At 40.9% G+C, this 27174-nt stretch overlaps 1 protein-coding gene across 1 annotated transcript; it reads left to right on the top strand.

The window, feature by feature from the left end:
* Positions 1-208: 208 nt before the first annotated feature.
* On the top strand, positions 209-27158 carry itga4 (integrin alpha 4). Its single transcript, XM_036139039.1, has 29 exons — positions 209-558; positions 2370-2570; positions 4257-4375; positions 5438-5535; positions 7167-7299; positions 7981-8048; positions 8557-8686; positions 12602-12687; positions 12846-12911; positions 13003-13143; positions 13318-13426; positions 14648-14742; positions 15086-15176; positions 15274-15319; positions 16157-16311; positions 16499-16653; positions 16761-16913; positions 18037-18113; positions 19952-20090; positions 20338-20439; positions 21303-21379; positions 21524-21613; positions 21779-21866; positions 22888-22995; positions 23140-23265; positions 24349-24474; positions 24789-24887; positions 25517-25636; positions 25779-27158. The coding sequence occupies exons 2-29, from the start codon at positions 2383-2385 to the stop codon at positions 25875-25877; spliced, it is 3084 nt and encodes a 1027-aa protein (XP_035994932.1). The 5' UTR covers positions 209-558; positions 2370-2382; the 3' UTR covers positions 25878-27158.
* The last annotated feature ends 16 nt before the right edge of the window (positions 27159-27174 follow it).

Here is a 27174-nt window from a genome sequence, read left to right as displayed (position 1 = left end):
AAAAAGTTAGTACCAAAAAAAGGTCCTCAAGTTACATCAAAGTTCTCACTTTGTTGGTAAAATACGAAAAACACATTCTCACTCAACTGCAAGTACACACACACACACACACACACACACACACACACACACACACGCACACACACACGCACACACACACACACACTGAGCCGCGCGCTGTCCTGTCCTCGCGCTCAGTTTGGGCGGGTGCTGGAGGAAACGCCGCTCCACACATGGAGACGGAGGAAGGGTCTCAGACACCTCTCAGTCTCATTGAAACTCCGCTGAAACTCGCGTCTCTCGGGGTTCTTCTCTGTAGCCTGTCATTGATGTTTGAAGCTTTTTTCTTCGGGATTTCTTTCTCCTTCTATAATATCTCTGAACCTCGTGCGCTGCCGCGAGCCGCAAAGGGAGGTTTCACCAACAAGTCACAGCCGCGAGCCAGAGGAGTTTGACGGACTCCTATTAAAGAAACAGTTTGTCTCGCTTTTTTTTTTTCCTTTTTTTTTTGCAAGAATCATTCTGACCCGGGATTAAAGGCTCTCCGCTTTCTGAGTGGTATGTAAACGCCAAAAAGGTGTTCAGGGCAGAAAATGAATGAAGTGTCAAAGTCGGTTTGTTCTCTCTAATAGTGATTTTCTTTCATACTGAATTAGAAGCAGCAAAAGTTTTCTACGTTTTGGTGTTTCTTTAAAATAAAAAAATAAAAAACAATTATGGCGGATACTTAAATAAAGTGATGATGATGTGATACTTGTGCCAGTTTTTACATAAACAACAAAGCCTTGGCTTTTAAGTACGTTCAGACAAATAATTAGTTTCAGTTGAAACAGAGTGGAAGGAGTCAGGAGAATCAAGGTCCAACACATTCTGGATTTAGTTGTTGAAGCCTGTATCCTTCAAACTGTTTCAGAGCAAAAGAGAAGTAAGCCAGGCTATTGTGACACTTTGAGCATATTGACAGTTCAGCATTTCACTAAATATGGCTTTAAATTCTGTTTTTGTGGAAGGAACCCCTCTTTTATCTATGTACCTGTAGCAGGCATCACTCTATAAAGACTTTGGAAAGTAGAGGAAACAGGATACTGTCTACATAGCAGCTGTCCAAATAGCAGTTTGTGGTATCTACACGTAGGTTTTTCTGTTTGGAACAATCTAAGTAACGGGGGTCTTTAAACATCGATGAAAAACAAAGGCATTTTTGTTGGATTTTGTATAAATGATGTGTCTGTGACATGGGCTGGCCCCAGGCTCAGCCATGGTGGAACAGCCCTGCCGGTTTAAGAGGTGGGAGTTAAACCGCAGCTCATTCCAGCTCCCCCCCCATCTCCCTCCCCCCCCTTCTTTTACTTCCTACTTTTGTTGAGGGGTTCCTCTTGACACTCAGATGATCGCAGTCATGCAGTGGCGGCACATTAAGACATGAAGCTGAATCAGAAAACTGGAGATGACGTTATTTTGACGCCTTGACATCCTGGGTGTCTTGCCAGTAACTTCTGAGGATTGAAGATTTCCAATAAGCTGCCTTTCTAAGCACACAAATTAGATTGTTATAGAATCCCAAATTTTTTGACTGACTTTTCAAAGTTTTTTAGGCTTGTTTGATAAGCTTAAACGCTGTGTCCCAAAAGATTGTATTTTACATAGACTACATTTACATATTTACTCTGTAAACGTTTAAAAGTTGATCCTGTCCTCTTCACAACTCTTAAAATGACTGATATGTGAAGACTTAGGGAATATGTAAACCTGATCTTAATCTAAAACGAAAGCCTTCAATCAAAAAAAAAAATCCCTTAAACATTTGCGTAATTTTCCAATATATTTTGAGTTCAGAGTTTTTAATAGAGTTTAATTTGACCTTGATCTCATTACTGTGTTTTACATAAACTCAGACCACAGCTTTGCTGGGTTTATATTGGATCATTGTCATCTCTCCCCTTCACCATGTCATACCTTTGTAGTTATGCTCATTTTGTGCCTTACTTTTTTTGACGGTGAAGCGGAGCCTTCTTCTAAAGGACATTTGATACAGAAAGTTTATCCATTTGTACCTGCCAGAGGGACGTTACCTACCCACTTTGACAACCAGTGGTTTAAACTAATCTTCAGTACTCTACTTATGGTCTAGTGTAGGGAAATAGGGTTATATCACTCCTATGAATGTTTCATATGAAAGATCATCAGGTCCACCAAAAAAAATCAGACTATGGTTTAGGTAAAGAGGTATGAATTGAAATAAAGAAGGGCCAACATGGCAAAGCTTGGGTACAAATTCAGGGTACAAACTGGCAAAGGGGTGAATTGACCCATTTTGTTCAGTTTCAAGCATCTGATGGATCCTATTGTGTTCTTTTTCTGTCCTGCAGGTCGTCCGCTAACATGTACCCATCAGGGGACACAGTGGGTGTCCTCTTTTGCCTGGCTCCAGTCCTGGTTCAGGTTCTGGTTCTGGTCTGTCCTGGTGCAGGTTACAATCTGGATCAGGAGCACAGTCTGGTGTTCAACGGCCCCAACTCTTCAATGTTTGGATACTCCGTGCTGCTGCATCGCCACCACAGTCACAAATGGTCTGCATCTAAACTGTTTACCTATTGACCTTCATTAACCTTCTGCTGAACCATAATCTATCCCTCATTGTAACTATGAAACTACATGGGTTTGTTGGAGATTCTATATTTACTATCAGTTTACCGTCAACTCTATTGTATTGCTATTGATTGTTTGTTGATCAGGCGTTGATCCACCTTTAATTTACTGAGTAAATGGCGTAAGTTAAAACATCTTGTTTGACTGACTTGTAAGTCACTTATAAATCATCTGATAACCTAAAAACACTTTCTTATTTTTAGTCTAATTTGGGTCCTCTGCAGGGCAGTTCATCCTCTGTTTCAATTCAATTCAATTCAATTTTTTTATATAGCGCCAATTCATGAAACATGTCATCTTAAGACACTTTCCAAAGTCAAATACAACCATATACAGATTGGTCAAAAATGTCCTATATAAGGGAACCAGTTGATTGCTTAAAAGTCCTGACAAGCAGCATTCACTCCTGGGGAACCGTAGAGCTACAGGGAGAGTCGTCTGCATTGTCCATGGCTTTGCAGCAATCCCTCATACTGAGAAAGCATGAAGCGACAGTGGAAAGAAAAACTCCCCATTAACGGGAAGGAAAACCTCCAGCAGAACCAGGCTCAGTGTGAACGGTCATCTGCCTCGACCGACTGGGGGTTACAGAAGACAGAACAGAGACACAACAAGAGAAACAAACAGCACAGAAGCACACATTGATTTAGTAATCTGTTCTACATTAGATGGTAATAGCGGGTGAGCCGTCTTCCCCGGATGATGTCACAGTTAACAGAACGTCAGACCAGGTGTACCTACTATGAAGAAAAGAGAGAGAGAGCAAAAAGTTAAAAGTTGAAATGACAACAGTCATTTCAATGTAATGCAATGCAAAACTGGAGAACAGTAAAAATCAGTAGCGTGAGAAAAATAGGCCCTGATGTCCTCCAGTAGCCTAAGCCTATAGCAGCATAACTATAGAGATAGCTCAGGGTAACATGAGCCACTCTAACTATAAGCTTTGTCAAAAAGGAATGTTTTAAGATTAGTCCTAAAAGTAGACAGGGTGTCTGCCTCACGGACCAAAACTGGGAGTTGGTTCCACAGGAGAGGAGCCTGATAGCTAAAGGATCTGCCTCCCATTCTACTTTTAGAGACTCTAGGAACCACCAGCAGACCTGCAGTCTGAGAGCGAAGTGCTCTGTTAGGAATATACGGGGTATTTTATTTTCTCTTAAATTGTCTACTTTTGGTCTTTTCAATCTATTGTCCATTCTTAGTTGATGTGTATTTCAAACAGCTTTTGAGATAGATTGTTTGTGATAGGATTGTGATATAACTCATGTTCATTTGGCTACTAAACCTAATTAAAATCCAGGAATAGGTTGCGGCATTATTTGTAAATCTAATTTTTTTTTAGCTTTAATTTAAAAAGAAATCCTGTTATGCTCACACATATTTAAATATTTATTTGGTTAGATTCCTTTAGATATTGCAGTAATGTTCATTAAAGGTCCATCCATGCAAAGAACTCAGTGTCCTGCTCCTGTCTGCAGACACATGATTTACTCTGCTCTTGAGCTCAGAGAAAAATTCTTTGATGTTCCACACACAGCTCTCCATTCAGACAGATAAAAAAACAAAAAAAAAAAATCATGTTTTCATTTTCTTCCTGTTTCACTCAGGCTGGTGGTCGGCGCTCCAGTGGCTAGCATCCCCAGTTCACTGGTTGAATCTCCTGGAGCGGTTTATCATTGCAAAATCACCGCAAAGTCACCACACAATTGCGTCCTTATGCCTGCTGGTCAGTGTTGTTTCTTTGTTGTTTTGTGTGTGCGTTTTTTTGATGACATCAATACAAGCATCACCCAACAGACTGGCAAGTCATATGTGCATTTACGTTAAAGATTCTTATCAAAACATTTCCAAACCATGCATGATTTTTTTTTTCTTGACTTCACAGTCCTGCACTTTGTGCCAGTTTGTCACATAAAATCCTAATACTCCACTGAACTTTGTATTTGTAATATGACAAAATTCGAAAAATTATTTTGGAAAGCACTGATATCCCATTCAAAGCCTATTTTACACTACTCTCTAGACCATCTTATACGTGATTGACTATCAAACTAAAACAATAAAATTGTTTCATGTAGGCCTGGGTGATAAATCTATTTAATCGATTCATTAGAATTTGCTATTTTTTAAGATTAAATTTGTTGAAAATCTGGACTTTATTTCATGAAGAGAACACCTTGCAATGCTGAATATATGTTGAGGAAAATATATTGTCAAACTATTGTAAAGAAGAAACATTTTTACCATAAAATGAGGCACTTTAATTTACTAATTTACTTATTTTTCTTTTAAGCTAGTATGAAGTTACACATGTGTAGTGAAGCCTGTTCTTAGCTCATTGTGTAATACCACTAGCAGCAGTTTGTTATATTTTCATCGTTTACAATTGCAGGTCCGCCATCTTGTTTTACAAGCATGTTTCACAGCTTGTATTTGGTTGCACTTTGAATTCACATGAACTCCCTGATGAAATGCTTGACATAATAGTACAACTTTAAAATTATTTCATAATTTTTTTTTGTGAGACGATTAATTGGATTTGGTATAATAAAATTGGAGATTATTTTTAAAACATATCGCCCAGCCCTTGTTTAATTTATTTTTCAGAACATTGTAAAGATGGAGGACATTAGTAACGTTTGATACATTAAATAAGTTGACCTTGAAATTGTTTACAGCAAAGCAAGCTGTTGTTAAAGATTGAAGAGTGTACAAACCTGCATGCACTGTCTGCAGTTTAACTTCTGTCATGTAAACAACGCTAAAGTATTTTTGTTTGTTTGTACAGAAGTTTATAGCTGTGGGAAGACCTGCGAACCTGAGCGGGATCACCAGTGGCTGGGCGTCAGTCTGTCCAGACAACCCGGAAGAGACGGACGCATCCTGGTAACGCACGATCTATGCTTTTGTAGCTCTATAACCTCAACTTGAGGAAACATCCCAGTCAGTTTTATTTTTGTCTGGGCCATTTTTGTAGGGTATGAAGTAAATAATCTGGAATAATTATAATGCCTCTAAAATATGTTCTATCCAATATGTCACAAGATGTAGAGTAAATTATTTATGACAAGGCTGACTAGGTTGTAAGTTCCCTTTTTGCCAAGTAGCCTTTAGAAGGAGATACTGTGCTGTTATTTGTAGCTCAGAAGGTGCAAGACAATCAGGATGACTTGCTAATGTTACCGATAACACTGCATTTCTCCAAGAGTTGATCCTAATCTTAATTTAATCTGCAAATTTCTCCTGCTGATTCACCGATAAGATCTTCTGTTCGCCTTTGAGAACCTAATATTCTTGTGACAAAGGCCAGGACTGTCAAAATTAACAAGAATAACAAGTGTTATATCTGGTGCACTTCATATGTTCCTCATTGATTAGATACAGACTGTTTGCCAACAGCCACCCTGCTGATTCGCCTCCTGTGAGGCTGTTAGCATAAGACCATTCAAATGAGAGTAACACCCAATGGAGAACATATCCAAAATTACATCCAACTGTCCTGTATGGGGCAAAGTGCAGAGGCAGACTATGGCAAAAACAAGAGTTCTTTAATAATAAGAAATAATAAGAAGAATTTACAGGGCAATCACAGGAAGAGCTGGACATATAGCACATGTAGCTTGACAGAGGAACCAGCAAAGACAAATGAAAACCACCAAGCTTACATACTGAGGTGAAAGTGGAGAATGACATTGAATGTAGGCAAGTTACTCAGGTTATTAGGAACATGAGAGCAAACCGGCAGACTGAGGGAAGATGAATGAGAAGTTGAACTAGACACAGATAAACTACAAACCAAGTGGAAAAGACTAACACTGATCTAAAAGAAACAAATTCAAAATGCACAAAGAACAGAACACAAGAATAAACCTAGAAACTAAACACAAAAGAATGAACTACTGTGGCCCGATCTTTCTACCAATAAGGAACACAGAGGAATAAACCGAATACGGCAAGACCTTTAACACAGTAACACAGAACTTAGAGGTGATCAAGACACAAACACACAACAAACACAAATTAAAACCCAAATTCCAAATAACAACGAGGATCATAACACCAACCTAAATAAGTCCCCTGATATAATCTAAATATAGATTGTTTTTCAGCTTTCATTTAGAAACAATCTTTGGTGAATCAGGAATCTCTTTTAATAATGTTTTGCTCCTGGTCCAGTGGTTCTACTGCTTTAACAGAACCAGTAAGGCTGTGGTTAGGTTGTTATTAGTAGTATGGAACAATTGCACAACAGAGAACGAAATGTTAAACCATGAAGACATTCATTAGTTGACAGCGATGTGATCAAGGAAACGATTCAACTATGTGATCATTTCTGTTGCACAATTAATTAAATCAATAAACATACAGCTCAGATGACACTACCATTTGTCATAGGGAAAATATCACTAAGCTGCTGCCAATGTGTGGCACGGTAATAGTGTCTTGTCACATGTTGTGTGTGGGTTTAATGCTTTGTGTGTGTGTGTGTGTGTGTGTGTGTGTGTGTGTGTGAACAGGCATGTGCTCACCGCTGGACCAATGTGTACTACTCAAGGAAAGACCACCAAAGCAACAAGCTTCCTCACGGGGTCTGTTATCTCTATGAGAGTGACCTGAAGTCCTACAAGCCCTACTTACCCTGTTACAAAGGTAAACACAAACGCACATATTTCAGTTCAATTCATAATACGTCATATCAAGTCACTTTACAGAGTCAAATTCAATCAACTCATCCAGACAGATTGGTCAAAAAGTTTCCTATCTAAGGAAATCCAGCAGTCTGCATTGAGTCTTGACAAGCAGCATTCACTCCTCCTGAAAGAGCGTAGAGTCACAGGGAGAGTCGTCTGTATTGGTGATGGCTTTGCAGCAATCCCTCATACTGAGCATGCATGAAGCGACAGTGGAGAGGAAAACTTCCCTTCAACAGAAGAACGCTCCAGCAGAACCAGGCTCATTGTGAACGGCTATCTACCACGACTGACTGGGGGTTAGAGAAGGCAGAGCAGAGACACAAATACAAATACACAAGTGTTTTTTCCACGACTGCATGGTCCTCATGTCATGGTGGTGTGAAGTTTGTTACAGTCTAGGATATTTTAAAGCACCCCAGTAACCTCATAATAGGGTTCAAGATAAAACAAGGAGTAGGCAAATAAATGTCCACGCAAACATATCGATACCAGGAGATACAAATCCATGTGCTGGTGTGTGTGTGTGTGTGTGTGTGTGTGTGTGTGTGAATGCAGCGGCTGTTCAGCTGATAAGGGAAAACATTTGGATACTGTTTGTTCAGCTTCACCTCTAAGCACCTGTTTCTGTCACTCACAGACTACCAGAGGAAGTTCGGTGAGGATTATGCATCATGTCAGGCGGGCATTTCCAATTTTCTGACACAGGTCGGTAACACGCCGGCAAGATGCTTTCTGAAATCCTTTTTAGTTCTCGTTTCCTGCGACAGTCATGTAATAATCAGAGACGCACACATCAGAATTTTGCATCCAACTTCTGAGCTCAGATTTTTATTAATTGACGGCTGAGCTGTATATTTCTTTGAGAATGTAGGCTTGAACCTCCAGTCAGAGCTTTTGATAGAGCTGCCATAACCTCTAAATCAGGGGTCTGCAAACTTTACAACCCAAAGAACCATTTTGGCCAAAATCTGTGTTTAAAAAAAAAACCAAAAGCTTAGGGCTGACGTCAATACAGTGTTCCATAATGTTTTTTTTATTTTTTAAATGCTACTTTTTGATAAAGTGAGTGAAAAAGAGTCAAGCTTTGTCAACTTTTCAGCAAAATTATTGTTAGCCAGAGACTGTCACAACGTATGGTTCTCCAGAGTTTAAAGTTGACTGAGAATCTTGAGTTTTTAACTCAAAGATAACAAAGAGGTTCCTTTTTTTTCAGGATCTGATCATCATGGGAGCACCAGGAACGTTTTATTGGAAAGGCTCAGTTCTGGTGCAGAACATCACCAGCAGAAGGCTCTCTGTGTATTTGGATGAGAATGGAGTTGTCAACTATGGAAGCTACCTCGGTAACAATTTATCTAGTCAATTAGTATTAGTTTTTTTTTTTTATTCTACCTTAGTTGCAGTTAATCCAAAAATCTTCTGATGCATTGCAGAATCACAGGTAATCTGTTAGTTGCTAGCTACATTTTATAGGATCGATTTTTATTGTTACTTAAGGGTTTGGTCCTTAATTTTTATTATAGTATTTTTATATTATTTTTATTTTGTTAATTTATTTGGGTAAAACCTATAATCAGTTAAACGACCAGTCAGTCACGGTATCTTTGATGATTAGCAAAAATCACAGGCTAGTACAGGGCATAAGTTGGCCAGACAGTTCTACAGGGGCGAGCCTGTTGGCCCTTGTCTAGACGCCCTAGGTTTGTCTTTAAAGTTAGTTATGATGCTAAAGTGCGAGGATATACAGAGCTGAGAGAGAGGACAGTTTTATCCACCTGTCTCTTATCTCGTTTCAGTTAGCTGCACCGTGTTTCATTTGGCTTTTCAAACACTAATCTTAGATAGAGCTGAAAAAAGGAGGTATCATCTTATCCTTCCACACCCCTCTCACTGAGGCATTCTTTAGTTTTGCATGTTTGAAATGCTCCTGGTTCACGAAGCAACGTGGAAACTGAATGTACTTATCACCTCTCATGCTGTATGTAGATCAGGAAGCCAGTCTAAAAGGTGTGATGTTGTGCACAAAACACAAATCTCTTCACATAAATACAAACCCGAAGAGACGGTTTGGACTGACATTCAAATGTGTTTGTTTTGCTAAGGCAGAGCGCTTTTAAACATTCATGTTGAGTCTTTGTAGTGCAAGTATCTGCATGCAATACATGTAGAGATGCAAAAACAAATTAGGTTGAAGCAGAGCGACTGAAAAACGAAACATAACAGGAAGACAGGTTTTAACACATTTAAAAGCTGTGATCTAGTTTTTAAAATTTCCCACACTCAGAAACCCGTTGGTTAACCCAATATTACCTTGAAGGACATTCCTCTCTGCCAAAACACTGTGTGTAAAGATCATTTTTCATCAAAACACAATTGTCATACTAGTCACACTAACCATATTTGGTCACGGTAAACCAGGGGAGTAACTTACCACTATAGTTATTTTGTCCTGCAGTTTAATGGTAGATGTAAATGTCCTCGAAATGTAATTTAAAAATTTTGTAGATAAAACAATTAGGGCTTCAACTGGAGAATATTTGAGTGATCTACTACTTAATCAAATGTTTCCTTAATTAATCAGGTAACCGGAGAGACATGTGCTTCTGGTGTCTTAATGAGAACGTGATTAATAGAAGGTCATTTTCCTCTTAAAGCCTTTTGAGAAGCTGTGCCTAAAGGAAACAAAACTGTAAACGAGTACGATACCGCTGCTGGGTGTGCGCCCAGCAAAACATCAAACTGATGATTTGCTGCAGCACCTTTTCAGACACTTTCAGCTTTCATTTATAACTGCCTTTGATTATAGTGAATCTAATGATAAAACAAAGTTCTGCCGTCCTAGCAGGATTTTCCTGACATTCACTTATTTGCATCCATTAGTTAAAGTTAGAGTTTGCAGAGAAATCCCAAAGGATCAAAAAAATATTTTTCCCTTTCAGGGGTCGCCCAAGCGATTCATCGTCTCCATCTAACCCTATCTTACCGCTTTTCTTCTCTGACGACAGCTACCTTCATATCCTCTTTCACTCCATCCACAAATCTCCTCTAGACCTCCTGCCACTGTCTCTAAACCAAACAACGTTGCTGGTCTCACCACCGTCTTGTACACCTCTCCTTTCATTATTACATAACACATCTGACACTTTTCATCCAACCTGCTCGGACATGTTTCTTCACCTCTTTTTCCGCACTCACTGTTGCTCTGGACCGTTGACCCTAAAGGCCTCCACATGCTTGCGCAGACATGAGTCCGTGGAGTCCGCGCATACTCGAGGCGTACTCTGCGCTAACGGGTACGCACAGAGCTCAATTGTTACGACTACGTACGGGGAGTCACGCTATAAACTGCTCGGCGGCAAGAAGTCTTCGCATGACTTTGATATGTGACACTGGGAGTCGTGAGGACACGCGGCGTGACAGCCGCTCTCTGTGCCGCCCTGATAGGTGTGTGGTGGGTGACGGGAGAAGAAATGGCTCTAGGTGCTCACCTAGCGAATCAAACATTTTACCGTCCCGTCCCCCACTGCGTTTGCTGGCAGAAAGTGTGGGAAGTGTAGGAATTTGTCACAAGAAAAGTAGGCAACTCAACTATGAGGGGTAAAACATCCTCTGAAAGTCAGCGCAGAGTCCGTACGGCTCACCGTAACCAGAGTATGCAGGAGCATTTAAGGACTCAAAATCCTCCACCTTTATCTCTGCTTCCTGTAACCTCACGGCTCCACTTGTTTCCCTCTCATTCACACACATATTCTATCGTGCTACGGCTAACATTTAATCCTCTCCTTTCCAGGGCAAACCTCCATCTCTCTAGACTTTCCTCCACCTGTTCCCTACTCTCACCGCAGATCACAATGTCATCTGCAAACATTATAGTATTATTATCATGCTGAGCATCACAGTAGGGCTGGAAGATAATTCAATGACAATATATATCGATTGATAGACATAGTGTTCAATAGAAAAAATAGGGGTCAATAAAAAGCTCAATAAAATACCAGTTTTCTTTCCTTTTTCATTCTAGCCTATCATGTAGGTTGATACTACACTCATTACATCCTCCCAACCAATCACAAACGCCGAGCCAGGAACGCTCCGTAACTAAGAGTTCATAGAGCACATGTTTTCTTTTTCTTTTTATAAGACAGTTTTGGTAAAAAGTTGGTTGAATAAAGGGTTGTGTTTAAATTCAGTGTTCTTTATAAAAAAAAAAAAAAGGGCATTAAGCAACAGCATTACAATGGCTGGTGCTGCACTGAAAATATATGTTTAGAATTTTTTGAGAATTATCTATATCAATCCATCTGATTTCTATTTTATTGATAACACAGACACGTATTTTATTCTGATCAAGTAAACCTACACTACATTATTCATTCGCAAACACGACACAGCCCTACAATCATACACCCACTTAGGGGTGCAGTGTGGATTTAAAAGCCAGGCAGGAAAATGTTCCAGCTTGCAATGTCTTGATTATTTAGTAAAGGTTCAATAAAGGTAGTTCAGATGGTCGGCATGTGGGGTCTAACCTTGTGGCGTCAACCGTGGTGAACCCCCCCCCCCCCTCCCCCTGTAAAAAACAAGGATGAAGTTTTTGTGGGTGGGGGTGGGGAGGCTGTTGTCAGCAGCTGCAGCAGCAGCAAATACATTTCCTTCCTTTAAAAACATCAACAAGAAAAGCCAAGATATGTTTCCTGTTATACCTTACATAAAAACAACATTAATGCTGGTACAGACCTGCCTACTGACACTAAACCATCTCAACCCCTACATCACAGACTCAAAGTAACTACATGTATGGGTGTTGACATTAATTTAATTTAACCAGTGTTTTATCCCCAATCGCTTGTGAGTACAAATAGGATGCTGAGTTCGTGGACAAAGACTTTAGTAAATATTGCATACATAGATGTTAGATGTTCCCGGGTCCAATCAGAAAAACGGAGGTGATCATGCCTTCTGTCACATACCAAAAACTGTGGAATAATCTACCGATTCATTTAAGAGCTGCTCGTAATATCTTTTAAGATGCTTTTATAGATCCACCTCTACTCCTTGGCTTAAGTATTACATAGAGCTTGATATATAAGCTATTTTAAATTTTACATCTTTTGGGTTTCTTTTATACTAATTTTTTTTTCTCTTTTTAACTACTACCAGTTGTTTTGTTCTTCTTGTGCAGCTCTGTTCTCGTAAAGTGCTCCATAAATAAAGCACTGACACACTGAAATTAACAATAGCGTATCCTGGGGCTTCAGGTTATGCCGTCGGAGCCGGTCACTTCCAGAGTCCCTCGTCCTTGGAGGTGGTGGGGGGAGCTCCACAGCACCATCAGAGGGGCAAGGTAGGACCAGAGGACCTGCTTGTCTGCAATTTAAGTTCAACTATTCAGCAGTAATGCGATCCAGTGGCTTTTTCTGTCTTATTGTCACTGGTTGGGATCCCTTAATGTGGGTCAGCTGTATCGATGGTTGAAGTCAGTCTGCGTTTTGCACATTTCAGGTCATCATCATCTCAGTAGAGAACAACCAAATGTTGGATGTGGTTTCAGAAATTACTGGAAATGAAGTGAGACTCTTTTTTTTTTTTTTTAAGCATTTACAATCCTATGTCACAACAATACACCACCTTCTTATCTAAAAGATGGGTCTCTTTCCAGATGGGATCTTTTTTTGGCTCCAGTGTTTGTGTGGTGGACCTGAATGCTGATGGTTTGTCAGACCTGCTAGTTGGTGCTCCCATGGCCACGGGGACCTACAGGGAGGAAGGAAGGGTGTATGTGTATATCAATGAGGGACAGGTAGGACCATCCATCCATCCATCCATCCATCCATCCATCCATCCATTGTATTTGTGCTTTCAAAACTTGGCTAAAAGAGACTTACATATCTGAAAACCTTGTGTCTTGAAGAGTGTGCAATTTTGAGATGCAAAATCTTTGAAGAAACCCTAAAACTGCTAATTTCTCACAAAGGCGAAGCTTAAAGAGGCGGAGTTTCAGCTGACTGGCAGCAATGCTTACGCGGCACGGTTCGGACAGACCATCGCTGACCTTGGAGACCTGGATGACGATGGCTATCCAGGTAGGAACCACACCTGTACAGCCTGGGCTGTGCAACAATGCTTCTGCTGCTTCCACCACTTTTATGTTCACTCTGCAAACTTACCTTTTCTTTTGTGACTACAAATATATATATTTTCTATTGTTAATACCAATAGTAGAAAAACTACGGCTAGTCAGACAAATCATGCCACTGGCTCTAACAAAGTTACAGCCCTTTGTCAATCCTTTGAAAGCTTCTGTGGGTTGATCTATTTTGCTCTAGGGTACCTCAGCAGTTGTAATTAGGAAGGGCTAAGAGCTGATTTTCTCCTTGCTGATTAAATCTCCCGCCTCTCTGCTCCTTTATCGAATACCACCACTGTTGTTCAGGGGCATCATGCTGGGCGAAATCAACCCACGGACCACAGCCCACCACCCCCCCCAGTGCCTCTTGTCACTTTCTGATAACAGAGCACCATCCTGCCTTTAACAGATCGCTCCTACACAGACACACAGAACGGAGCCCCCTCACCATCTGTGTGTGCATGTCTGGGTGTGTGTATGTGTATGTGTGTGAGGGGTGGAGTGTGTTATTAAGTTCATTAAACTGTAATGACAAACTGTTGCTGCTCTGTGAGCGAACGTGCCCTCTAATCTGCCGCCGCGAGATAAAAAGCGACGTGTGAGTGCTCGTGTTCCTCATGTCGCGGAGACGTATACAACATGTGGGGTCTTCCAGGGAACAGATACTCTGGGCAGGTTTAAAATAAGGTTGATATTCATCTGCGCTATAGTTAGCGTTGTAGTTAAATTGTGATTTCAGAAAATTGGTGTGGCACAGTGAGTCAGGCCAGTGTTGATTGAGGAAAGAAGGGCTTAAGACTACCATATTGTCAAATAATTGAGGTTAAATATTAAAAGACAAGGCTGGTTTACCCCTTTTACCCATTGAACTTTTTGCACATTTTCTCCCATTACAACCAGAAATGATAAAATATATGAACATTTTGGCGGGTAATCTATCTCTCCTTGTGACCCATTGGAGATTGACAAATAAAACAACACATTGCAAGGAACAAAAAGAAAAAAAAAACAGATCTTGATCATTTCTGTGTAACTCAATACTTTATTCTTTAAGTTTTAAATAAGACGCAACATTTGTCGTTTACTGTGTGAATCTAAGAAAGTCAAACAAAAGACTGAAAGAAGAAGTCCTCACAGATGCAGTGAAGGCAGCTTCTGTGTGTGTGTGCGCTTGTAGACGTGGCCGTTGGTGCTCCACAGGAAGACGACCTCAAAGGAGCCGTCTACATCTACAATGGCAGGAAGGAGGGTATTTCACCATCACCATCACAGGTACACACTCAACTCAGAGCCAGAAACACTTGTCAGGGTGGTTCTTATTAACAGAGCTGCAATGTTCAATGTGCATATTACTATATTACTACTTTATTACAAATGTTTAGCACTTACTGGTGGCATAGGAAAACCATTTAGCTTTTTTTAAATACACAATATAGTTTATTTAGACCAATAAGAACCAACAACTCACATACTCTTGAGAGGTTTTCACTTTTTCAGATGACTCTTAATTTATCAAGATGTAATTATAGGTTTAATTGGGTAGGATACATGTGTAGTGATTGATAAACTTTGGTTTAGTCCTTTTACTCTTGATTTCCGCGCTATGTCATTTCAGAGGATTACAGGATCCTCCTTGGGTCGTGACCTGAGGATGTTCGGACAATCACTGAACTCTGGGATTGACATTGATGACAATGGCTACCAGGGTAATAAAAGCTCTTATGTTTCAGGATGTTCCACATTGCGCTAGAGGCTGTTTCTCACTGGGTCAGTACTGATTGTTGTTTAATGGTGTCTCCACAGATGTGGCAGTGGGAGCATTCCTCTCAGACTCAGCTGTGGTTCTCAGGTAAACCCATAAAGATGCTTTTCCATTGTCCAGTCATAGTGGTGCCTCCATACCAGGCTGTGTAGTACAGATTATTTGTTTGTTTAATATTAGTAATCTCCTTAAAGATACGGTTAGCGAAGTCTCCCCAAGCCCCTTTTTGAATAACTATGCATGCCCTAGACCGTCTTACCTCATTCTTCCTCTCTTCAGGGGAATCGTGTGAAAAGATTTCCCAAATCCACTCTGGTCTTATTTCTTTCTACTGAGGCCTTCCTCTTCTTCTCATAAACATGAATGAGGTTCGCATCAAGTGACTCTTAGCCACGTTCAAAGTATACGGTGAGAGCAGCGAAGCTACAATGAACGGATAACCGCTAAGCTAACCGCTAAACTAGCTGCTAAGCTAACCAGATACATAAACACTAGAAGTGGGCATGCGCAGCCAGCAAGCGGGAAGTATGAAGGACCAAGCACAGACGCTGGTGTTAGGTGAGGGCGGCAGAACGATTGGCATGTGGGACAAACAATAGATAAGGTGATACCCCCGGAACTTAAGGGACAAAGGAGAGAGAAATTAGGAACAAACTGTCCAATCCATGCCCTTCAGACTGAGGGGCATGGATTGGACAGAGTTTTACAGGCCTGCAGCTCCCACTGAAATTACTTTTTTAACCTCCTTTTTGTGAATACATAATGTATTTACTACTTTCAGGATGGAAGGACCACTTTACCCAGTATAATGAACATTTCTGGACAGGATTACCAACTATAGCTTTAAGACAGACCTGAGACAATTGTCTTCACAATATCTGAAAACCATCAGTCTTTAAGAGTTTTCTCGGTTGTGCCCCACAGGACCCGACCAGTGATTCAACTACAAGCGTCTCTGATTCTGCCTGAGCAGCTTGACCAGCGGGTGGCGCTATGTCAAGATCACAGGACTCAAACTGCCTGCTTCAACGTTACAGTCTGCTTCAGTTTCATGTCTAAACACTTCAGAGGGGCAATAGGTATATTAAAGCCTGCTGTTAAGACAACTGGTTTAAGTGTTAATCCCACTTTCATACTTCTCCTGTAACTGTTCTTGAATGTGTATTATAAACATACAACACCATATGTTTTAATATTTAACAGATAAATCTGTGATAGTATGTTTGACTTACTTAAGTGGAAGATTTTTGCTTCTTTTATTCCCAGAACTCCAGTATAATTTGACCACTGACCTCCTCCATAAACCATCGTTCCCTCACCGTTTCTATTTCCATGGTAACGGATCATCGAACAGCACGAGGGGTCATGTGAAGGCTCAACACGGCCAACCCACCTGTGCAACACATGTGGCGTACCAAAGGGTAAAACCCTCAGATTACCAGCAAATAAACAACAAATGCTGATCACTGACCAGAGTAGTAATCAAATGCTGAGTGTTTTCATTTCAATTTTTTTCCCCAAATTACAGAAAGATGTTAAAGACATTTATACTCCAGTTCAGTTTGAAGTTTCCTATGGCCTCAGAGAAAAAAGCAGCCACAGGGGCTCTTCCAGAACCTTCCCTCCATTAAAACCCATTCTCCAGCAGAGCGCAGGACATCGTCACACCATCACCAACCAGGTATCAGCCCGTGTGACGCCTTAAATCATACGTTTTAGCTGTGTTTAAAGTGTTTAAAGTCACAAAAACCAACTTAATAATAGACGCTATCACGTAGAAATGGATTGTTACAATGGTACTTTTCACATTCTTAACAAGAAAACAGCCAATTAACAAGGGATTAATATGTACTTTGCACTGGACAAAACAAATCTTAAAGGAACTCTTCAAAAAAAGAGTTCCTTTAAGGATTCTTTGAACATTGAATATTTGAATATTCCTTCAAATATTTGAAAAATTGTATCTGTACAAAAGTCATCAAAGGACTACTTATAGATATTAAATGTATATTTTATATATTGAATAATGCTTGTACATTTTCTTCTAAATAAAAAAGCTTAGTCTTATTATTTTGAATATTACAAAGTTAGACACCACATTAGTAATGTAGTGTAGCTGCACTAGTCATGGCAAAAGGGATTTTATCCCTTTGAAATAAAGCTACCAGGTATCTTATAAAATAAACGTTTAGATTTTTCAAGTTCAATCATCATAGAGCATAGATTCAGTATTTCTAGTGGGCTCTGAAGGGCAATGCTCCCACCTTATGGTCTTATGTCAGCAACAAAACCTTTATAGTTGTGCTGGGTGCTACACACCATATAGCATGCGCTATCAACATTTAGTTTTTCTTCACTAAGACAAATGTAAAATAAAATGAATAACAAGATCTAATAAAGATTATTTAGAATACTCCGTTTATCAATAAAGTGGAGTTAAAGGTAAGAAAACAGCTGCTTTAATGTCGGATACCTTTACAGCATACCCTGCTGCTAACCCAGATGTGTTTACAGCTGCAGTGCCTGCAGCACATTAGCTAACATCCTGCTCCTGCGTTTCTACTTTGCTTCTCCTTGACTCACAAAAACCGAGCAGAAAAACTGCTAAGAAAGAGAAACTCGCAGCTGGAGTGAGTCACGAGATCCTTATTATCAATCATGTGTAACTTCAGGGTCAGGAGTCAGGGGTTGCAGGAGCTTTTTGTAAGATCCTCAGTGAGGTAGCAACGACTTCTGCATTCACTCATTGTTACTGGGGTCGTAAATAGTCTGCTTCTCTCTCTCTCTCTGTCTCTCTCCCTCAGACTCAGTTCGCACGCTCCTGCTCTCTGAAAAACTGTTCGACCGACATGCAGCTGTCAAGTGAACTGGTGCTGCCGCAGTAAGAACGCAACACACACACACACACACACACACACGAAATCCACAACAGGTTTCCGTGTGAATCAAAAAGAAATGGAGACAGAGGAGCAACTTTTAGATGAACAGACCAGCTGAAAATGCCTCACAGGTCACTGTAGTGGATTAGCTTCATTTCAGCTACACTTTGTGCACAAGTTCAACAAGATGAGCCCTTCGGCTCTCTAATAATAAAAAACATGGACGGTTTTCCCCTCTAAACATGTGATGGTAATTAGCAGCAGGCAGATGCAGGACGAATCCATTACATCACTTAGCGTGTTGCTTTTATTTATAGACTGTAGTTTGTACAAAGCAGGAATGGATGTTCACTCACTGGCTACTTTAGTAGGTAAAACCTGCTAGTTGTGGGTCGGACCCCTACTTGCCTTCAGAACTGCCTCAGTTCTCCGTTGCGTAGATTGAACATGGAGCTGGAACGTTGCCCTCAGTGATTTCGGTCGACGTTGACAGTACTCTATTGGCTCGGGATCCGGTGACTACAGTGAACTCATTGTCATGTTTGGGAAACCAGATAGAGATGATTTGATATCCTGCTGGAAGTAGCCATCAGAGGGTGATTACACTGTGGTCTTAAAGTGGGCTTTGTGCGATTATGAGCCGGTCCTAAGGGGCCACTGAACATGGGAAAGTGCCAAGAAAATATCTCCAACGCTATTGCGTATTGAATGGATCGGTGCTTTTTTTGTTGTTCACACCTAATTCTGATGCTATTATCTAAATGCAGCAGCTGAAGTTGAGACTCCTCGGACCTGCCAATATTTGTCCAATCTTTTATTATTAATTGTAATGAGCTTATCTGAGCTTAGTTTCCTGTTCTTAGCTAACAGGAGTGACAGAAGGCGTGGTCCTCTGCTGCCGCCCATCAGGTTTAATGTGTTCTGCATTCAAAGATGGTATTTCATAAACCTTTTACTGTAGCCAGTGCTTATTTTAGCGCCTGTTGCCTTTCTGCCATCTTGAGTTACTCTGCCCATCAACATAGAATTGTCATTGACGTATTTTCCTCTCACTGCATATTGTCTCGTTTTCTCAGCGTTCTCTATAAACCTGGATCAGGACTGTTCATGTGCAGCTTCTGAAATAACGTGTTATCGTTTATTGCTCCCTTTGTTGTCTTGTGGGACGGTTGACTGTCACCGTATGGAAGTGCTGACACCATGCCTGATGACTGGTTTTCTAAACTATTTTAGTTAGTGGTTGTAATGCTATGCCGAATCCCAGTTGAAGCTGCTTTTGTCTTTTTTTCAATGAAGAATTAGAACATGAACTCGTGCACATCAGCTCTGTATAAACAGCTACTGAGACTTATTGCTCCCAATGGGAAAAAAAAAGTCTACATTTGTCCATTGTTTCTACTCACACTCGGTATTTAAATACATCTCAAATGAGTCCCGCATCCCAACACACTCTGACTCCAGCATCTCAAACCGTAGCTGGTTGGAGCTGATATTTCGCCACTCACTTACGCAACACTGTCACAAGTATGTGTCTGATTAAATGTGCAGATTGTGGCAGATAATCTGGTGTGAAAAGGGGATTAGCATCAGCAGCTACTGTCAGGAATGATGGAGTGTAGCAGCGGGTGAGAGACTCACAGAGGAGGCAGCAGGGTGAAAAAGAGTCAATATAACGACATAATCCACCTAGAATTAGAGTTCCCCACAAAAAGATGGTATCAGGCCATTGGGCAATAAGAAAATATGTTAAACAGGGAAGAAGTGGGTTATCGTAGAGGGACTCCATGTCGTTTCTAAACACCAGCACTGATATTCTGTGTTGATCTTGTTTGCCCTGCAGGCAGCAGACGTTTTTTGCTCTGGGCTCGGGACAAATCGTCCTGAAAGTCTTGGTGGTGAACTCCGGAGATGAAGCCTTCCTGCCACGCGTGACCGTGAGGTTCCCAAACAACATCCACTACATCAAAGTGCTGTATAACGTGAGTTTACGTCACACAGACGGAGGAACAAATTACAGTTTGGTTTCATGACTTAAGATTTCCGTTCTGGCTCATTTTTGAGGCTTCCTCGGTTCCTTATGAACCACAGTGGAAGACGTGACCTCCGATATGAAAGAAAGTAAAAGTCATTGCTGAAAACCAAAACGAAGAGCCACATAATAGCATCAGTGTAACCCTTGAAGAAGGATAGCATCTGAACTCTGCCCGTGTCTCCTTGTACGAGCAGCAGGACAACACGATTAGCTGTGACGTCACGGAGGAGGTGAACACTACAGACGTGAGCGTCGACTGCAGCATCACCGGCCTCGTCCTCCCAGCCCTCGCTCAGGTAACCGCGGCCGGTTGCTCTCCATGCTTCATATGAACCAGCCTCGGCTCACTGTCACAACAGCTGCATCGCTGTTTTGATCCATCTCACACCGACAGCACTGCTTCTTTAGCCAGGGAGGAGGAAGACAGGAGCTCAGGAGGCAGATGGTCATGCTGTGCGTTCCAAAAGTATTCATACGTCTTCGCAACTATTAGTTTTGCCCGCCACAAATCTGCTGTTTATGAAGCACGGTCAAACAAAAAGTTTTTATTTTGTGTGTGTGTGTGTGTGTGTGTGTGTGTGTCAGAAAACCATAACCACATGGTTTTACCAAAAGCCATGTGGAACACTTTTACCAACATGTACAAGTTTAGTTAGTTTATTTGGAACGTGACTGGAAAATAAGGGCAGAAGAAGCAGAAAAAGTAAAATAACATGTATAATCAGCAGAGATTTCACACTATACACAGCCTAGCGGCTTAATGTAATGCTCAAGATGGGGTAGGAAGAAGTAGAAACGTATTAAATCCGACGCCAGTACCTCCTGTCTCGACGTGTTGATGCCAGCGGGGCATTATAGTTGTGTTTAAACATTTAGCATTTTTTATAACATGACAAAATAGCCTCGTTATGAAGTGACAAGTGCCGTTATATTATTTTCCACCTACATACACTCGAATCCTTGCACAGCAAAACCAAACGTTGTACACATACCCACGATGCAACAGATACAAACACATGACCAGTCTGTCAGTGACTCAGACGCTCCTCAGCTAAATACTTAGTGACTTTTTTTTTTTAAACTTGGTGATATTAGTACATTTGCTTGATAATTCAAAGGAATAAAATTTTTAACTCTGTAACCATTTTTTTTTATGCAGATGAATCTGAGTTTTCTGCTGGATGTCAATCAGAACAGCACGCCTGGCGACGTTCACATCAAGATCAACACGAGCAGGCAAGCCCCTCCCCCTTCCTCTTCCTGTTACAAATCCAGAGTCTGGTGTCTGCCTTTAAAGCAGTGAGCCTGCAGATGATATGTTTCCGCTTCTTAGCATCAAAATGCCAAAAATGACATGTTTTTTTTCTCCCCCCGTTGCAGCGATAACTACGAGAATGAGGAGTTTCTCCACGATAACAGCATGACGCTCGTTCTCCCTCTGAAATATGCCGTCGGTGTCAACATCCACGGGTCCGTCTGCATAAACCTAACGCTACAGATCTGTGACGACTTTATACACATTACCGTTGAAATAAAACGAGAGAGATGAAAACACTCCGACATTTTTAACTAAAGTGAAATTAATGGGAACGCTTCATAGCTAGCTGCCGCTAATGTCCTTCTCTGTGTTCGCAGTTTCGTGAGTCCAACGTCTTTCGTGTTTGGAGACGAGGACCTGATTCCAGCTGATTGCTACCCTGAAAAATTCAACTACACATACAAGGTAGATTCACCTGTTTCTTTAGGTGTGTTCAGCAAAAATGCACAATGATATTTAAGACAAAAATATAAAGTCTACACAGCCATAGAGAGGAATGCTGCTACAGATACCTTCAGCAAGCAGGGGAAGCCACAAACGTTGCTAGAGAAGCTGGCTGTGGACAGAGAGATGTATTCAATGGAAGGTTGAGTGGAAGGAAAAAGTGTGGCGGCACAAGTAATGGGGATAACCGGAGCATTGTGAAGCAAAGGTCATTCAGGAGTTTGGCAGATTCACAGTCTTGAAATCCAACTGAGCTGCAGTCAGATTTCCAGAGCCACAACATGCAGATGTGTCCATGAGACGAGCTGCTGCTGCTGCTGCATTTCCTGTGTTAAGCTGTTTATGAACCAAAGACCAGTTGATATTTTTCTGTTGATATTTTTCTTCTGGTCTCAAATTGTATAGATATTTTCTGAGAAGCCGTCTTAAGGATTTCCATTAGCTGTAAAAAAATATGCCTCACAATTAATAGAAACAAATGCTTAAATGACCTAACATGGGGTAATGAGTCCATAAAGTACACAATTTACACTTTGAGAAATTACATTTTTTAAAAGCAATTTCCATTTGATTTGGAAATGTATACTACCTACTGATTCTGTGCAAAAACATTCATTTTCCTCTCCTAAACGATTAAAGCCTTTGTTCTTTCCTCCCCAGTGGGGTTGCATATTTGTCTTTAGGGGCTGGAAAAATCACGACAATGTTTAGCACACAACATAAAGATTTTCCCCTAACCTGTTGGATAATTTACTCAGACCAAACTATAGCCCTGTAGTGCAGAAAACAAGTAGAGCGAGCGAGCATGAAAGGAGCTGGATGACATGAATGCTGTTGGTTACACCAGTCTGCAGGCTCAGACCGAGCCTGGCTAAAACCAATGTTTCCCTCCTAACTTTATTTCTTGTGATCGATGTTTGAAAGCCCCCCCAAAAACTGAACTTGAATCTTCTGGCCTGTCTCTTGTTTTGTTTCGGTGCAGGTGTTGAACTCTGGTCCCAGCAGGGCAATAAACACCGTGGTGCAGATCGCACTGCCAAAGATCCTCGCGCCTTACCGACACAGACTGCTGCAGGTCACCGACTGGAAGGTAGGCCTGTGGTGATCACAGCAGTGGGCATACCTTGGTCTGTGTAGAAACCAGGTTTCTATCAGTCCTGCAGTGTTAGACACTGCTGGTTGACAACATGTGGGGAGTCTGTCACGATCGCTTTTTATTTGTCTCTTTCTGCAGTCATCTCATGGTTCGTGCTCCATAAGTGACAAAACGGTGTCGGTCATCGACGACTGCGACGTTCCTCAAGCTTCGTTCATCAACCAGCTCATTTTCTTCTTCTCGTCCACCACCACCCGCACAATGGTAAGACACTCCTGCAGGACTTTCCCTTCTCAGAAACACATCACTCAGGATGTACAGCTCATCAAGCAGCGAGCGAGCCACGATCACATGACTCTACATGCTCCTCACAGTGGCATGGAAGAGAAGGTCAGGTCGAGAAGAAAGTAGGATTAGAGATGGATCGATAAGACTTTTGTGGTGGATTTACGATTTCTATACTTCAGCTGCTGATTGGCCGACCATAGCCGATTCTAATATCTCTTTAACAGCTTTAATATTGGTTGATAAAGAATTTTGTAGACTTTTAAAAAGTGTTGTATGGCAAAACATACCGTTTCATTTGAAAGAGCATCAAACTACGTTGCGTGTGACACCAAGATCATGGACGCAAGTTGCAAAATTTGATCGTCTGAGTTTATGGGGTCATTTATGCCCCTCGGTTGATATTAAAATATGACAGGATGCGAACCAAACCAGAAAACTCATTTATTTTTCTTAATAAAACGTCCTTTAAAGGTATCATTTCTACATTCTTCTTTCACACCCTGAATCAACCATAGCCAAGTTTTGACATATTGAAAATACTGGTTTCACCTCTAAATTCCTTTCAAACCTCATTAATAATGAAAATAGGAAACACTGAGTCTTCCCTCAGTGACAGTATAAACACTGAAATCCGGGCTGGGAGATATGGACCAAAAATAATATTTCGATGTTTTTAGGCTGAATGCCGATATACGATATTTATCGCGATATGTTTTTTTTTTTTTCACAAAGTAATCGTAAAAAGACATCTCTGAATCAAAGCTTTATCCCAAATGTCTCAGAGGCACATATTTTGTAAAAAAAAAAAAAAAAAACAGCTGTAAGTAAACATGATAAAACAGCTGAAAAAAAAACAGCTGGAATACATAAAAGTATAATTCAAACACATTATAGACCATCTTGATACGAACAATATAGTCTCATCTCATATCTCTTTTTAAAAAAATCTTGCCCAGCTGATGATTTTTATTTCTGCTGAAATGTTGTTATTAATCACTGCCCGAATATCAACTGACTTACATTGGATGGCCTGTTCTCCACGTCTGTTTGCCTGTGCAGTTCTGTGGCTACAGAGATGATCTGTGTGAGCGCCTGGAGTGTCGCCTCGGTAACCTGGATGCAGGGAGGGATGCTACCATCCAGCTGGAGATCGCCCTGAACCCTGCTGTGCTGTTGCAAGCACCGGTACGAACGTTTGCTGAGTCTACAGGAAAAACTTCAATCGTTTGTTCTTTATGTAAAATGATATTTGCATACGCTAACATTAGTCCAACCATGTCTGTCCAACACTGGCATTCATTAATTCAGGGATGTTTGATTCATTTCTCTTAGGGCTTGGCTTACAAAAGCCTTTGCAACACGAAACATATTTCAAAGCTGTATTAAAAAATGTTTTAATGTGGAAAAAACTGCATTGGGTTTAATCAGTCCACGGATTTCTCCTAAGGCGTAAGCAAGCTGCTTTACATGTTATAAATAAACTCTGCTTTCTTCCTTAGGGCCGTCACGCTGTCATGACGCTGGAGAGCACAGCAATTATGTCATCTCCCAGAGAAGATCCTCACACCGTCCTAATAAAGGATCTACCTGTTGCACAGGTAAAACAGCCAGGAGCCTATCAAAGCAACAATAAGAGACCCAGATCTACCACTGGTAGTTCATAGCCAGTGGTGGTTCTAGACAAAATTTAGCAGGGGGGGCCAGGGTGGGGCCAGTGTTTTTTCACAGGGGCACAGAACAAAAGATTGGGAAAAAAATCATTTCATTGTTTAATATATTAAGTAAGCCAATGAGCCAATTGTGGCTCTAAAACTGCAGGTTGCAGACCCCTGATCTTTTCTCAATACGGCGGGAGCTTAATGTGAAACAGCTACATTTTTTAATTATTGTTATTTTTTTATATTTATTTTTTAATTATTTTGTTATTTTATTATTGGGTAAAACCATAAACGTAAAAAATACAACTGATCCAAATGACCAGTCAGTCACGGTATCTTTGTCAGCATTTATCATCCTAAGAAATTTAATATCATGTCTTTAGTACAGGGGCCATAACAGGGGCCAGGAACAGGTCTACTGGGGCCCTGGCCCCTGTTGGCCCCTGTCTAGAACCGCCCCTGTTCATAGCAGCGCCAGGGCTGAAGCACAGCTTCATAGAGTCTCTGCATTGTTTTCCTTTGAGGCATCCCAAACGTTCTGGCTGTTAAAGCGTGTTAATAATTTCCAGGTGGTGGTGGAAGCTGTTTTTACCCACAAACCCTCAGCGGTGGTGAAGATTTTCATCATCGTCGTCAGTTTAGTTTTGGGACTGATCATCCTGGCAGCGCTCATCTGGTGTTTATGGAAGGTAATTGGCTCATTTTAAACACCCAGTATACATCTCTTTTTTTATAGTTGGTATTCATGTATGTGTTCACCCTGTTTGCATTTAAGTAACAGCTTTTTCATTTTAGTGCAATAAAATAATCTGCTGTCCTGTCTGATTCCAGGCCGGCTTCTTTAAGAGAAGCTTCAAGAAGGAGGAGGAGCTAAACAGAGACAGCTGGGACTACGTTCCCAAACTAAACAACAGGGAGAGCTCTACTTAACCTCGGCTGCTGACTCTCTCCAGGACTTTGCAACAATGCAGGATGAGGAAGAAAGCATCCTGAACTGAAATACCAAATGTGTCTTCACAAAGGACAGACGAGCCTAAGGTCTTGAAAAAGACCACAGCACTGGATGGTTGGTTGTATGGATGGACGGATGGATAGACGGATGAATGTATGTATGGATGGATGGACAGAGAACTAAAACAGTCAAACCTTTGCCAAGATGAAGGCAACGAGGCTTCCTGTGCTGTGGATCAACACTGAAGAGGAACCGCACCCAAAGAAGTGACTTTCTGGTGATCTCAGGGGATGGAAACCTCACTTCTGATTGGTTCAAACCTTTGGAATAAGTTCCTTCATTTCGCTGACCTGCTGATCAGCAGAGACAGAGCAGAGACTTCACAGGTTGTCTTACGTCATCCAACAGTTGCCGTTGATGCTGGACTGGGGTCCAGGCATCAAAAGGCAACGGGCTGCAGAAACGTGCAGGAAAAGGGAATTAATACAACTTGTGTGTTCTGAAATGGGGACACAGGTGAATGCTGGGAAATGGGATCCAATGCTGTGTTTTGCTGTTTTTTTCCCCCCCTGCTGTCACTGGTCTGTTTGTGTCTGCTCCTTTTGGCTGAATCTCATGCCACCTCTAGATTACAAAAGACGTGTCCACACATATTTGCATTGGTCACCAGGAACAAGAAAGAACTAATCATGCAGCAAAATCTTGATGTCTAAAAATAAATAAAGTAGCTAGCTCTTCCCATAGTATAGAAATCAAAGAGCTGCAGATACTTTGGAAGATGGTGCTAAGAGATCACAGCGGGTAGAATGTCTTTATTTTTAAGAAGCCTTTATTAGAAACAATGAGGATCTAGCCATATGACACAGATTTTATTAACTTAATTTAATTTATGTAGTTATTTACAAGTTACAGTGTGCTGAAATTAAATGAATCTGCAGTGTGCAAAAGATTGAAGCGAATCTCCCCCGGACTACGCCAAAGGAATAAACATCTACTTGAAAGAGGCTTTTAAAAAAGGTGAAACATGTTTAAAGCATTGTTTTAACTGCTTGTATTCTGTGAACGCAACCTGTTAAAGCAAGCGCGTCCCTCGCCGTTTACATGTCCTACAAACACACATCATGCAGGTGATTGAATGTTTTATTGCATTTTTTATTTTGTTACCTTTTAGGAAAGTTTGTTCTGCACTGGAGCGTCTCACTGCTTTTTATCAATACTCCTTTATTAAAATAAAAGATTTTTTTTTATTATTATTTAAACATTAAGGTGTTTTCA

Source organism: Fundulus heteroclitus, chromosome 7, assembly GCF_011125445.2.
Source record: "Fundulus heteroclitus isolate FHET01 chromosome 7, MU-UCD_Fhet_4.1, whole genome shotgun sequence".
Classification (NCBI taxonomy): Eukaryota; Metazoa; Chordata; class Actinopteri; order Cyprinodontiformes; family Fundulidae; genus Fundulus; species Fundulus heteroclitus.
Note: the sequence above shows the minus strand (reverse complement) of the source record. Positions and strands in the feature narration are given on the sequence as shown.